The sequence below is a fragment of the Poecilia formosa genome, unplaced genomic scaffold, assembly GCF_000485575.1.
Source record: "Poecilia formosa unplaced genomic scaffold, Poecilia_formosa-5.1.2 Scaffold38, whole genome shotgun sequence".
Lineage (NCBI taxonomy): Eukaryota > Metazoa > Chordata > Actinopteri > Cyprinodontiformes > Poeciliidae > Poecilia > Poecilia formosa.
Window position 1 is genome coordinate 1,260,544 of NW_006799977.1, and position 15,160 is coordinate 1,275,703.

Below are 15,160 nucleotides of genomic sequence, written 5' to 3' on the forward strand. Positions count from 1 at the left end.
GAAAAAGATTTTATCTCTTGCATTTTCTAAAAAAAAAAATAATAAAAAAAAAAAGTTATGTGCCAGTGTAATCACAATTACTCAATTCAGCAGTGTGGTAAAAGATGCTTCGCCAACTCAAGCTTTAATTGACCAAATCAACCAATGAAACCACTCGAAAAGAGCACAAAATGACACAATTTTCCTTTTACTATTTGCTATTTAAAAGTAAGCACACTGCATTGACTGTGGTGGAATCTTTTTAATGATAAAACCACTATTCCCTGCAGACATATTCACTCCGAACAGGGACATCAACAGGCAGATGCAGCATCCCGAATCTAAGCATCTGTCATTCATTAGCAATGTTTGTTTTTTTTGGTCTTCATGCACATATGTATACAAGCATAAGTGTGTCAGTGTGTAAAATCAATGAGTACCGCACATCACATCTGATTACAATTCTGTTTCCTTATATTAGATTATAAAAGTAAAAAATAAAAATTATTAAGTTTTGAAGCAACTAGCAGCATATTGGAATACATTTCACGTGTTTATTCTAGGTTTTTGCTTAAGTAAATGTATTAAAGTTAAAACTATCATAGATAACAATACTATAGAAAGCATACTAATAAAATCAAATGTCTTAAAACTAAGGGACTTGGTTAACTTAAAGAGATTATTGCCAATTAATTTACAATTTATCACTTTATCAAGATAAAGTGATAAAAAAACAGAAAGAAGTATGATTTCAAAAGTAAAAAAACATACCACTTTAAAGTAAATGCATTTTGGTGCACGGAGTAAAACGATAGAACAATTTGGATGAAGAGTTAAAAAAATGCTCACCTATAAATCAATTCAAAACACTTCATAAGCTAAAAATGATTAAGTCTTATACACTTCTGAGACAATATTGAGGAGAATGTCATGTTTTAAACTTAACATATTGTTAATTTAATGTATACAAGTATGAAAAAATATTTTGTAATTATTGAGAAAACGGCAGGTTTACAAAAGACTTTTTATCCTTCTTGCTCCCACTTGTATAGGAAGTGTTTTAAGACAATGCAGTTGTGAATTATTGATTGATTGATAACAGCAATCAATAAGTAATTGATAGCTGTAAAATACATTCAAGCACAAGTATAAATAGAACTTAGCTAACTTTTAAATTAAAGAAATTAGACCATGAAACTCCTACTTAATTTTTTTTTTTTCACAAACAAAAATATCAAACTGTGGTGTTTTTTACAAAGGTTATCATGCAGCTCCCAAGACTCTCCTAATTATATCCATCCTGGTGCACAAATTTTATTTAAAATAAAAATACAGACCACACAATAAAACCACAAACAAGTGTAGACCCCGTCCAAATTGTTCACACTAATTCATACACAGAAGCACAGATGTAGAGTCTTCTCCCCTCGCCACAAAATAAAAAAGAGAGAAGCAGCAAAAGAGACAGAGAGAGAGTCTGGCTGGGCTGAATCAGCACCACGCTAAATCAAACCTCAGAGAATTAATTACAAACAGCATTATCAATCTGAGCAAAGTGTGTGCAGGGTTATAAGGTTTGAGATTGATTAGGCTGACGATCCATCAAAAACAGAGATAGCCATTGTTGGCTTTCTGCTGATCAGCTAAAGTGCCGCACCACAGATGGAGAGTAGGGTAGGGTGTGGTATACAGAGGGGATTGGGGTTAGATGGTTAGTAGAGAAGGGGTGGGGGGCACATGTCATTTGCACACTACTGTGAGTTGTTTGTTTGGGAGAGGGAGGGCTCGAGGGGGATTTGGGAGGAGGTGGGAGACAAAGCTAAAAACATAGTAGGGTTTAATGATCAGCTAATCCCCCCCGCCTCTACAGTGGGTATATAACGCAGCACCGCCTGCTGCTCTCTAATCATTTTTAACAGTAAAGGAGACTTGGTGGTAAGCACAGGCAGGAAGAATAGAGTTAAAAAGTAGTGAAAGCAACGTTAGAAACAGCTTACACATTTAAGGATCAGAGGAGGAAAATCACAATGAAGCTGTTTTGCCTGTTTCTGCTGTTAGCTGGTTCGACTGCTGCGTTCCATCTGGACACCTCGCCCAGGAGGGAGCCCCCCACCCTGCCCTCAGAGGCTCTCACCACAGAGGCGACTCCAACTGAAGCAAAATCCCGCTTTGCCATGCTGGATGACGTCCGCCTCCTGGCCAACGGGCTCCTCCAACTCGGCCAGAGTTTGCGAGAGTTTGTCCACAAGACCAAAGCCCAAATCAATGACATCTTCCAAAAGCTCAACATTTTCGACCGCTCCTTTTACCAGCTATCGGTGGTCACATCCGAAATCAAAGAGGAAGAGGAGGAACTCAAGAAGACTACCAATATCTTGAAGGTCAACAATGAGGAGATCAGAAACCTATCCATGGAAATCAACACCAAGATCAACACCATCCTGCAGGAGCGCACGCAGCTGCAGAGCAAGGTGGGAAGCCTGGAGGAGAGGCTGAAGGGATTGTCGGACAGCATGATCCCCGCAGACCAACTCAGCGAAATTACAACCCTTAAGGTGAGGAGATAGAGATTATAAAACTCCACGAAAAGCTAAATTAAAAGCCTTTCTCTACAACTGGTTTCACTGAAATACATGTTGAGATACCCATGTAGATGTTCCATAAAACTTTAATGCTGAATGTTCAAAAGTAGGAAGTTGTTATGGATTATAAATGAAGACATAACAGTAACAGTATGCTATTCATAATGAAACTATTTTGGCACTGCATTTCACATTCCTCATACTTTTTGTCAAAGTATATCAGAAAATCTGTTTCTTTTTGTTAAACAGTTGAACATTAATTACTTTTTTTTAAAATACCACATTAGAATTTTATTAATAATAATGTGGAAATTATGCATGAATCAAATATTTTCTAGGAGGTAATTGAAGCACAAGAGAAAACAATCACCAGCCTTCTAAAAGCAGTGAAGGAGCAGCATGATCAGCTGGACCACCAGAAAATCAAGATTAAAAATCTGGAGGAAAAGGTAGATGTGGAATATAAAGCAACCTACACAACACACTGCACCTTGAAAAACATGATGTAGACAAATTCTGTCAAAATAGAAAATACTTGTGTTTTTTTTCTCTGCAGCTTAGCTTCAACAGCTTCCAGCAAACTATTGATAAGGCAATAGATTCAGACCATTCAGCCACTGACATGTTTGAATATCTGCAAATAAACTCCACTGGAACAGAAACACGTGGTAACTATCTAAAATGTGTCATTAGATAAAAATATTGATTAATTTTAGATCAACTGGTTATAATCTGTCTTCACTTATGAATATGTTGCAGACCTTCCTGCAGACTGCAGTGAGTTATTTACCAGAGGAGAAACAAAGAGTGGAGTCTATGCTGTCAAACCAAACCAATCTGAGCCATTTTATGCCTACTGTGAAATGAGTTCAGGTAAATAAAACAGAAAACTTATTTTTACCTTTTATAGAGATGTCTTAATATGATATAATACGGAACTGTACATTTCTGTTTTTCTTCTATAGATCACGGTTTCACTGTCATTCAGCAAAGAGTTGATAGTACAGTGGATTTTGACCAAACATGGGAAATGTATCAAAAAGGCTTTGGAAACCTAGAGAGTGAGTACACTTGTAGAATCTGAGCGATTAGAAAGTTTTGCAGCTTTCCTTTTCACAATTAAGACCAATCATGCTGCATTTCAAAGTGTTTTACATTTCAGAGAAGTTTCTTTCACATATAGGCAGTTCAGAATGGATCAATTTGTTGACTGCTGTTTCCTACAGAGGACTTCTGGCTGGGCCTAAAGAAAATGCACACCATCAGCCAACTGGGAAATTACATCCTGCGAATTGACGTGGAGGACTGGAAGGAGGAAAAGCATTGGGCTGAGTACAGCTTTTCATTGGAAGGTCCCTCCGAGGACTACACCCTTCACGTCAGCCATTTGGCAGGGGACCTACCTGACGCAATGACCAACCTAACCGGATCGAGATTCTCCACAAAAGACAAGAACAACGACAGCGGCTGCAGCGCTGACTGTACTACGCGCAACTGCACAGGTGCTGTATCTCTCATGGCAGAAATTGTAGAAATTAGTTGCAGAGTTTGTGTTGATACAACTGTTGTTTCATGCATTTGCAGGAGGATGGTGGCAGAGTGCGTGCAGTGAAACCAACCTAAATGGAAAGTATTTCTCTTTGAGAACAAAAGGACGGTCTGTGAGGAGGAAGGGTATTCAATGGCGGCCTGGCACAGGGCCTTCATATTACCTCAAGATGAGCAAAATCAGCTTACGTGCATTAACAGATAGTGGGAACTAGCCTCACACCTCTCAGATGTTCATATACTATTGCTATTCTGTGTCTTTACATTATGATCTACACTCAGTTAAAAGTTTCATCAGAAAGGGAAGTAAGATTGAGTTTGCCTTCTAACCTTTTGTTGGGTGAAATATGTCATTATTTGGACTTACAGATGTGATGCAATGGTTCAATAATGGCATGTAGGTTGTTAACCTATTGGATCTGATGCACCAAGGACACTAGAACAGTTATTACACAACATCTGCAATCAGTGGACCTATTGATCCACATCGCAGCCAGATTCTGTTCCAGATACCCAGGAACTTACATGGGTTGAAAACTTCTCAATGAATTTCAATCATAAATTGTGCAATCAGATTAACCCAAATACATTTCAGCTTCTAGGCAAAGTATACTATTAGAAGTGTATTTTATCTTTATGATGTGAAACATGTTGTCTGAAGTAATAGGCAGAATAGCCATTGTCTTATTACATAATGCATGCACATTACAATATGTAAGCTTCAATAGGAATGGTATTTGCTATAACTATAATGTGCAGGCTGCTTTTGTTTTACTCGTATGTAGACATTCTAGATTTTTTTTATTGTTTTGTACCACCCCATCCTCTCATTTCAACCTCTCAGGTTTATAGGTAAGGTAAGGTTTTGTCAGCAAACTATTGATCATTCAAACTTTGGCAGTGCACTGATTACCTTTTATCATTGTCAGGTCAGTTTTCTATTTTTATTCTGTATAGTATTTAAAATATGTTCATGCGATGATGATTAATGCTGGCATTGTTAGCTAACATTGTGTGTTTGAGTCTCCACTGTTATTGGGTCATATTGACTCGCATCATTAGTGCAGCACAAATTCCTGTTTTGTAAATGTGTCATGCTTGGTGTCTTCCTGGCAAAAATGTTTGTATGCTATCCAATCCCACTGTATTTATGAAAGAGGAAATAAATAAATCAGTGTCAACATGTGTTTCTATATTTGATTAATCTTATTAAAACACTTTAAGAGCAGTTGTTCAAAGAAAATTAAAAATTCAGAAATTCTAATAAGACATTCTAATTATATCTAATCAGAAGCCTGGAGTCGTAGCCTCAATTGGCTTCTTTGTATCTTCCACAAAGGCTCATAAGAACTTTGATTAAAATGACAAAGAAAAAAAAAATTTTAATATAGATTTTTTTTTTCTTTTTATTGTAATTGCACTAAATTTTCAGTAAAGAATAGGTTGGAAACTTTGTGGGGTTTTTTATTATTATTATTTTTATTTAAATTTTTTTTCAAACAAATATCAGGATATTATAGAAGAAGATATATCTGTTCTCTCTAGCAAAAATACTTCATGTTTTTCCTTCTTAAACTAAAAATTGTATTTCTTTGTTCAGAACATCATGTAACATATGCGGCTCTTCACATGTTTTGTTTTGCTGGACTGAGGGCAAAATTGGCTCTTGAGATTGTAAAGCCTGCAGTCCCCTTGTCTAAATTATTTTTAATTAAAGTACATCACTAAGTACAATTTAAATGGACATTTTATGGTAGTGATTCAACTCACTTGATTAAAAACAATAATAATGCTACTTCTATAAGGCTATTGGTATTGTCTTAGCACTCTGACATTGTACTAACATGCTTGTTTGCTCCAGACAAACAAACTTCTAAAACCTGTGCTTCTATACAGGAAGTTATCTTTGATCAATGTCAACTATTTAAATACGTTTGATCGTTATTGACATGACTTTTTGAAGACATCCTGGGAAGTCAGCCATGTTGTATTTAGTCTTTTACATGTCCGACATGTCAGCACTTTTGGATTTATTTTGTGATCATAAAACTATAATATGGTGGATTTGAAGATAATTTTAAAACATGCTAATACCAAAAGTTTCCCCCACCTCCTCCCTTCACCCTGAGAAACAAAAAATTTCTTTCAATCATAGAATGTGATAAATCAGTCTCTACTGGATGGAAACCTTTTTACATGCAAACCAGCAAGTCTGGCAACAGTGCGCCCTGTGGGCTACTGTCTGGTAACATTTAGTTTTCTAAGTCACCTTGACAAAAATAGCCCTTATTCAGGTGGACAACATCCACTATGTACACAGATCGAATCTGTCTGTGCATGCAGGTGCTGTCAGTGTGTGCAGTGTTCTGGCAACTGTGACCTTCACAAAACAACAGGAATGAGTTAAACATTCCTGTTGTTTACCTCAACAGTGAACTGACCCAATTAATCAAGTCATTTTCAAAATAAGGTAAATGGATGAGAAGAGATTTAATTGGTCTCCTGAAAATGATGAGACAGACATAATTAAAGAAAACTCTTGAAGTAAAAACTATTTTTGTGTACCTGTACGTGGTGTTTGGCACATAGACATCCCTGGCAGGAAATTCCAGGATCTCTCTGGTGGGGCGCACCCTGCTGTCTGGGTAAGGTTTAACCTGGGTAAGGTCAGGAGTCAGGCAATAATGGGGGTTCTCTGGAGCTGGGGAGATGTCCAACTTTAACTGGGCTATGGTGATAAAAGGTAGGAAAGAAAAAATAAATAACTAAACTGAACAATATTGTTCTGTTTTTCCAATGTCCTAAAAGGTGACACATTGAAGAGTTGTCAGAACCTGTTATGGGCCTGAGCCTCCTCAGGACTGAAGAAGGTCTCCTCATGTCAGCCAGAAACTTAAACAAATCTTCATCACTGAGCCTGTCCCCTTCCTATCATGAAGCATGAAAGCAAGCAAATGAATTAAAACACCATAATGAAAGATAATGGGTTTTCTGAATAAACTTGTACCTGTTTAAAGAAGTTTGTAATGGTAAGTGTTGCAGGCCTAAATCCTGTCAGACTGCAGGATTCATCTCCACTGGTGGTCCTCTCCAGGGAACGCCTTCCCATGATGCTCGAGTTCCTCCGTTCTGACCATGAGCCTTTTCTCTCTTTAAATATTAAAGAAAAACAAAATCTAGAATAAAAAACCTTTTAAACTTAGCTATGTTTTTTTAAGTTTTTATTGGCTCTAGTGGCCTTTATTTGATAGTGAATTGACAGGAAAGAGGGTAAATGAGAGAAGGGGGAAGACATGCGGCAAAGGTCACCAGGCCAGAAATCGAACCTGCGACGGCTGCGTTGAGAACTAAGGCCTCCATAGATGGGTTGTGGTTAACCCCTGCACTCCAAACTTAGCTATTTCTAATCTGCCCAGCAACTAAGGCAGCTAATAGAAAACATTGCAGGACCAAAGGCTGAACAAACAACTCAAAGTAACACTCCAGGGATCAATATAGCTGCATGTTTTTGTTGGATGTTTATTTTCTCTGACTTTTCTTCGTATTTGTTATCAGAAAGGTTTTTTTAGATAAAGATTTCAAAGGGTGGGAATACATTGACAGGTCCAAAAGGCTCATGCATGGCTGCCAGCGCTTCTAACGCTCTCCAGTTAAGTGCAAATGCGTAAACATTTTGTGGAATTACACATCTGTAGTTTTCATTTCAATGTTTGTTTGAGTTATTATTCAGACCTGAAAGGCTCATCTCTAATTCGGTATCTCTCTCCAGGCTGCCGGCACTGTTGACAATGTTCATCAGGTGGATGGCGGTCCATGCAAAAGGCATCCTGTAGCGACCCAGACGCTGACAGAATTGCTCTGACTGACTTCGGAGCTTCTCCAGCTTCTCTTTGTTCTATAAAAAATATATTAAATGAAGCATACTAGCAATTTACTAATTAGAGAATCACATCACAAATTATTGTCCATCCCTGAAGCACTACATCGCTCCCATTAGTTAATTTAAATGCTAATACTGTATATTTTGATAAAACAAATGTCAAAACAAGCCATCAAAAAAAGAAATCCAGGTAAATATATGGATTACCTGCACATTATGTCTTCAGTTCAGATATAAAATTCAGCATTTATTTTTCGATCTAATTCCGACTGATCGTACCTTGGCTGCATCTGATTCCTTGAAGACCATGTAAGGCTCTGCACATTCTCCAATATCACCTTGCTGTAGTACCTTTTCTAGCTGTTGACAAAAGAAAAGAAAAAAAAACAACAGGTTAATGTGTGTATATATATATATATATATATATATATATATATATATATATATATATATACACACACACACACACACACACTTTTTTTTTCCCAGAAAAGGCTCCATCAACACAAACCTGTACAAATATTTCCTTGAGCGATGTTTTAAACATGTTAAACCAAACCTATAGGGGGCAGCATAGTGCAACGCTAAAATCTATATCAGCCAATCAGAATCCCTCAGAACAACCACCACTTCCTGTTACAAATTAAACATGGGGCCAGGAGATTCGTTTGTGTGGACAGAAGTATAGGTTGAACTACTTTTAAATACCATATTAGAATATAAAGTTAATAAAAAACAAAACTATGTTGATTGGGAATCGTGCCAAAGCAAGTGGGGTTGCACTGGTGCATTCTTTGCCACAGACTGTAATATGTGCAAACCTAAAACTAAGTTTTAATTTTATGTAAACACAAAAAAAAAACAAATACTGATTTTTCTCAAATCTCCACTTTGGAAACCATTTATGAAATCTTCACTGATAAATAATTGCTTTTAGTAATATCAAACTGAGTTTTTGTGTGGATGAAAGGCCAAAACGCATAAAAATCTATGTTTTCCCAGACATCCCAGAAAAACGTGTTTGTTATGAACTACTAAGGCATGAAAAGAAATTTAAATCACTTCCTTTATTATTAGTGACTACATAGACCATCTAGTTAGTTGTAATTGTTGTATTTCAAATATATTGTTTACTTCATCTCTGTTATAATCAACATAAAGTATTACCCCTAACATTTTTAATTCTTAAGAATTAAAAGTAGTTAAGAATTTTTTAATTCATCACTGATGCAAAGGAAATTATAGCACAGCTGCTTCACCTTGATGACCAGAAAAATATCCTGGGAAGGATAGGTGATGGAGAAAATGGCAGAGCGCGCCAGAGTGGAGATGGCTGCCGTCTGGATGTGCGGACGCAACATTCCTTTCATCTGCTCCGAATTTAAGTCAAAGAAAAAGTTTTCGGATATCTAAAGGGAACAGAAAATAAGTTATAATTTGATTATTTTAGACAAAAAAAATGCATCCATATGACAATAAATACGCTACAATAATAATAAAATATTATTTTAGTTTTAGCCAATGGCTTTGTAACTGCATCTTGATTTCTTGCACACAGTTGCTGACAAACATGGTAGTTTCAGAGAAAAATGAGCCCCTGGTGAATCAATAGAGCCCAGAAGCGAGGCAATATATATATGAGAGAGCTACATCTCAAGGCCACTGCTACCCTCTAGTGTTTGTTACTGTAACATAATTCCAGTGTGTGATTTAACAACTGTAGATTCTTGAAACATTAACAGAACACAGCATAAATTTTTATAGTCCACTCATCAGATTTCCTTTATCCTCCCAACAATTTTAATGGTTTGCAGAAGTGACCACACAACTCAGGGCCAGGAAAGGAACTGAAAAAAGCATAACAGCTTACCTTTCTCTTTTCCTTGACATCGTATAAGGCCAAACTAGCAAATATGGGTTCAATTTCGATCTCAAACCTTCAAAAGGGGGAGTAAAAACATGTGAGTCAGCAAAAAGGAGCAGTTAAATATAACTAGAGAGCTTTTCTTTTTTCCTGAAAAAGCCTCTCCACCACTTACTTCAAGGACAAGCATTTGACGAGTAGCCTCTGGCCAAAGTGCTCTTTAGGTACTTCAGGCACACAGTGGCGCTCAATGGGCTCCTCCTGCACATGCACAAAGAAAGCACAGCTGAACACCAGAAACTATACTGGTAATCAGTTATTAAAACAAAAATCAAAGTCCTATTTGGATTAAGTGATGCACAAAACTAAAAGCTAAAAGCTTTGAGAGACAAGATGTTAATTTGAGAATCAAAATTCAAAATGCTGTTACCTCATCGAGAGCGGGATGTAAAGCAAAGAGTTCGCGATGGCGGCTGGCCTTGCGCTGGTCTTCATTGTGCCGATCAATCTCCTCGTTGGGAGCACGGTCGAGGAGGTGAGGGAGAAGAGCGTCTGGGAGGGAATTCTTCAAGTCAAAGATGCTGCAGGCCCAGCTGCCACGTGGAGTGTCATCTATAGACATCGATCGCCTCTTCAGATCATCCTAAAAAAAACACAATCAAAATCATAACTGTAGTCCACTTCCTACTTTTGGAGCAGGAAAACTCCAATCCATTTGGCATTCACATATGCATTCAAACAACACTACAGTTCACTTCAACTGAACCAAGACCCAGGATTGTAGGCAGACCGCAGTTTGTTTTTTGGTCTGGATCAGAGTTCAATTGTACATTCACACCTACGTAAACAAACAGCTCTTTCTAGGCACATGAACTACAATGTGATTAAAGTGGACTAGTTGGGGCTGGTGTGAATGCACCCTAAAAACAAAGATCACATTTAGGAAACACTTAGAATAAAACGTAAAGAACAAGAGCAAGAGAAAGGACAGTTTGTGTGATTCACTGCATCTTGTCAATAGGGAGATGGAAGCCGATACCTGGTCATCCTGATAGCTGCTGCTGTCTGGCATCTCATCGGCCTCAAACACTTGCTTAGGTAAACCTTTCTGACGTTCTTTCTGCTTGTCCAGAGTGTTGGGGTTAAAACCAGTGCCAAGTTTATGATATCTGAAAGCGGAAGCAGCCGTTAACATACACAGTAAATCACCCAATATGGGAATGAAATGGTGCAAAGAGTTAATAAGGAAAGCCTTACTTTCTGTTAACAATGGCCCAGTCTTCTGTGTATGACCTGACACAATCTCTGACATGAGTGTCAGTGTCCCTGCAAACCGATCAGACAAGCATTATTTTAATATCAGAGTGCATAACTACAAACAAATACACAAAAGACAGAACCTTTCTGACACATCCCAAGTTTCAATGTAACAGCCCATAAAATATTGCGATGTAAGGCTAGAATAGCTATGCATAAAAATAATGCATCATTTGCCATAGACCTACTCAATATGTCAAACCTTCCATTAATTTGTTTGTTAGAAACTTTACAAATGTTTTGATGTAAGCATGAAAACACATACTTTCAGAAAAAAAAAACAATTATGAAGTTATATGATTTCAACTCAGTAGTATGTTTTATCAGTTAACTATTTAATCTTATTCAAACTAAAAAATAAAAGCAAAGGCAATCATTTAGCACTTGAACTTCTCACATAATTGTTACTTCTGCTGATGGTGAAAAGAAAAACATCACCAGACCATGTCAATTCAGTCCCACTGATGAGGTTTTTTTTCAACAAATGTCTAACCTTAGGTGATTTTCGGTTGTTTTTCTGGTTCATGTCCACCGCACTAATTGCAAATTTGCTGCTTTATACTCAAATGTGTTGCTAAATAACTTTTATTTACCCTTCTTCAGGGACAGCTGGTACAACGGTGCGACATTCCCTGGGTGTGTAGGTGACCTCGATGTCATCAGGGGGAAACTCAATCAGATCTCTGAGAGGACCGGACTCAACAATGGGGGGGTGTGTGATGAGATACTCCTCAAAGTCCACTGGTTCCACTGCCTCTGTGAGTGGAACCTGGTGGGCAGACACAATGAGAAAGGTTTAGGGAAAAAAAGTGAAAGGAAGAATTATTTTACTTGTTGTTTATCACCATGTGTAGAGTGAAGGAACAACAAAATCAAAGTATGGAATCATTCTTTTGTTAATTTTGCTTTGTAGAGCACTTCTAGCTTTTGGATCAGCTCAATTTTTAGCAGAGTGGCACCATGACATTAGCTAAATTTTCTCCAGTCATTTTCCAGACAGTTGGGAAACTAAAAAAATGCATTTGATTTTGACTATGGAACACACCTTCCCAAACCTCTCCAGGTTGAGAGCATAACAACACTGTACAGTTTAAGAAGACTCAAACTCATCTATTTTCAGTGCAATTAACCCGTTTAAAACCTCAGTCAGAAGATTCAAGAAGGGAACTTGTATTAACAGAGTGCATTAAATCTGCTCTGCTTTATCTATTTTACCTTTAATCGCTATCCATCATGAAATGCATTACATTGGGAAATATTCACAACCCTTTTAAAATTTCAGAAACAATATGAGATTATATATTCTCAAGGGAATAGACATGTAGACTTCACTTGCAGTAACACTGGAGTAGGAATCGAACCTGGGACAGCTGTGTCAAGGACTGCAGCCTCTCTATATGGTGCATTTGCTCTGCCACTGACCACCAGGTGCCCCAGCACTACACTTTTATCAAGCAAGCTGTCAGAGCTTAGGCAAGGCAGCAATAAAATTACTACAGCAGCAATGATATCAAAGTCATTCAACTGTCACTCCTTATCATACTAAATAGTGAAAGTGAAAGTCGACTCTTTCACATAATCACAACTTTAGCCGAAGTGGACCACCTACACTGAATTACAATCTACTCTTTGTGTAGAAAAGCATGCAGCTGAAAGCAGCTGGGTGGAAACAGCTTTACATCACTCACTGTGTTGCTAGATGTTGTTCCAACGTTGAGGTTTTTGAAGAGCTGTGGGGAGCCGCCATACTGACCAGCTATCTGCTTCCTGACCTCTGCTGCCACAGTCCTGCAGAGAAGAACAAAGGAAAGATGGTCAACATCAAAAAAGTGCATTTACAATTCCTGAACTCTGACTGTAATATCAACAACGCATTTGAATACTCTTGTACCTTATTAGTTTTGTTAATTGGTTTTATCACTTCAGACATTTGAGAATAAAAAAAGATTTAAATTACTTTGGAGCTGTTTTTATATTTAAACAAATCTGTGTACAAGATTTACTTGAACGTACCATAAAAGCACAGTTTTATGGATATCATCATTTTTAGACTGTTTGAATGCTGCAGGCGGATGGACTTTCACTTTAGCCATTTTTCTCTGGTTCCAATGTGGTTCATGATCAGTTTTTCCCAATCAATCAACCATAGTAAGCATTAGCAGGTGCAGCTGACCATAGTAAGCATTAGCAGGTGCAGCTGACAACAACACTCCTAAAGTGTGGAAGCTGGTTCTGACTAATGTTATGTATTATGTTTATGTTTAACAGAAAACTAATTTTACCACCCCATGAAACATATCTGTGCTTCATTATGTGCTGCGAAAGGGTGAAAGAGAACAAGTAATTTTTAAAAAAAAGTTGTTGTTGAAGTAGAGGCCTTTAGTGACAGTAATCAGACAGGAGATGGAAAGAGGTTGAACAAGGAAGAAATGCAGGATTCAAGTTTAATAATCAAACTAATAAGTATTTGTAAAACTCTATTCTACAGAAACTGAACTCAAACACTGTCAAACTGCCTCCGTTCCAAAAGATGATTTATGGCTACTCTGCACTGACTGATCAAAGCTATACAAAAGGCCAGGACAGGAAATTGACAACAAATCCCAATTGGTGCATCTCTAATATTTATCAGTTTTATACAATTTTATTTCATTTTGATGTGAATGTATCAAACAATAAAAAGCAGCTGTGTGTGCCATATATTTAAATGTAATTATTTAAATTTATTGGGACAAAATCAATTTCTTTACATAATATGGTTTAAAATCTAATTAGTTTGTTATTATGATGTAATCAAACGCAAACTACTAGAGTTCCTAAATGCCTTGGTTAGTTAACTGCCTCAAGCAAAGCTGAAAGCAGTTGGCTGTAATATTACAGATTGTTAAAGCAAGTTAAGCCTCACATTTTAGCCCCACTTATTAGAGGGTTTTCTCTTCTGTCTCTGGTTTTTCAGCACAACACTTCCAACGAAATGACATGATAAACAGCCTGGTGATTCACACAACATTCTGGTTACTTAACAGATTTATCCTCAAAGCAATATACAGTAGGTCAGGGAGCTAGCATAAACTCTGTTCTATTTTCTGGAGACAACCTAGTCATATCTGTTCCATCATAGATAGAATGTAAACAACCAAGTGGCGTTAGAGAGCTTGGCAAAGCTACTAAACAGAAGTCAAAATAAGCACTATGATCCAACCTGCCGGTCTAATGTGAGTATGATAAAGTTCGGGAGCTGAGATCCAGTGGCCTCTACAGTGAAGAGTTGTCACGGCTGCAGAAAAGCAGAAGTGACAAACACATTCCGTAGTCCTCCCATGTGCCTTAAAATTTTGGCACAGCTCACTGCACACAGAAGACTAACTTTATTCAGTAAACGATAGCTTTGTGGCCACAACTTCTGGACATCATTAAAACCTAGAAATAACACATGAACTCACAGTAAACAAGGGTCACAATGATACGTGTTTAAGAAAACGCATTCAGTTTGCTTTTAGTGTCACGCAATCAAAACTTTCACAAGCATCAACATGGCTTAGACGGATTTTTTTGTTATTCGGTAAGATGAATAAGATCAACCATTTAAACAGCCTTCACTACAGTGAAAGTAAAGTAAACAAAAGTTTGACTTGTATTTGTGTATTTTTGAGCATTTCAAGACAAGAAACTCAAAAGCAGAAAAAACATGTTATGACTAAATAGTAGAGGTTTGTTGTCACACTAAAAACACATTTGTCTCCTTATGTAGTACAATAGAAAGTATTCAGACTCATTGACACAATTTGTTATGTTGAAACCACAAACACCAACGTATGTTTTGGAATTTTATGTGACAAGTCAACATATAGTAGCACATAAATATGAACTTGAAGTTAATGATAGATGATTTTCTCATTTTTTTATACAAATAAAGATCTGAAAAGTGAAGCAAGCAGGAAGATCAAGGAACACAGCTAAAAATAACTAAAACATAACTAAAAAATATCC

The 15,160-nt window shown here is 37.2% G+C and overlaps 2 protein-coding genes across 28 annotated transcripts in view; one reads left to right on the top strand and one right to left on the bottom strand.

The window, feature by feature from the left end:
* The window catches only part of dock7 (dedicator of cytokinesis 7), a 49,055-nt gene that overhangs the window by 32,422 nt on the left and 1,473 nt on the right, over nt 1–15,160 (bottom strand). For all 27 annotated transcript variants that reach the window (XM_007550858.2, XM_016670841.1, XM_016670840.1 and 24 more), the window contains exons 2-14: nt 12,859–12,958; nt 11,764–11,939; nt 11,111–11,179; nt 10,893–11,022; nt 10,284–10,496; nt 10,029–10,114; nt 9,860–9,926; nt 9,249–9,398; nt 8,269–8,349; nt 7,842–8,004; nt 7,117–7,259; nt 6,944–7,037; nt 6,675–6,837 (exon numbers count right to left, since the gene is read on the bottom strand). In XM_007550858.2, coding sequence (XP_007550920.1) covers nt 6,675–6,837; nt 6,944–7,037; nt 7,117–7,259; nt 7,842–8,004; nt 8,269–8,349; nt 9,249–9,398; nt 9,860–9,926; nt 10,029–10,114; nt 10,284–10,496; nt 10,893–11,022; nt 11,111–11,179; nt 11,764–11,939; nt 12,859–12,958 — 1,635 coding nt within the window. The remainder of the gene's footprint in view (nt 1–6,674; nt 6,838–6,943; nt 7,038–7,116; nt 7,260–7,841; nt 8,005–8,268; nt 8,350–9,248; nt 9,399–9,859; nt 9,927–10,028; nt 10,115–10,283; nt 10,497–10,892; nt 11,023–11,110; nt 11,180–11,763; nt 11,940–12,858; nt 12,959–15,160) is intronic.
* Nucleotides 1,857–5,283, top strand: angptl3 (angiopoietin-like 3). The gene is made up of 7 exons (XM_007550853.2): nt 1,857–2,534; nt 2,900–3,010; nt 3,118–3,229; nt 3,321–3,434; nt 3,527–3,622; nt 3,788–4,063; nt 4,146–5,283. Exons 1-7 carry the CDS (start codon nt 2,007–2,009, stop codon nt 4,322–4,324), a joined length of 1,416 nt encoding a protein of 471 aa, XP_007550915.1. The 5' UTR covers nt 1,857–2,006; the 3' UTR covers nt 4,325–5,283.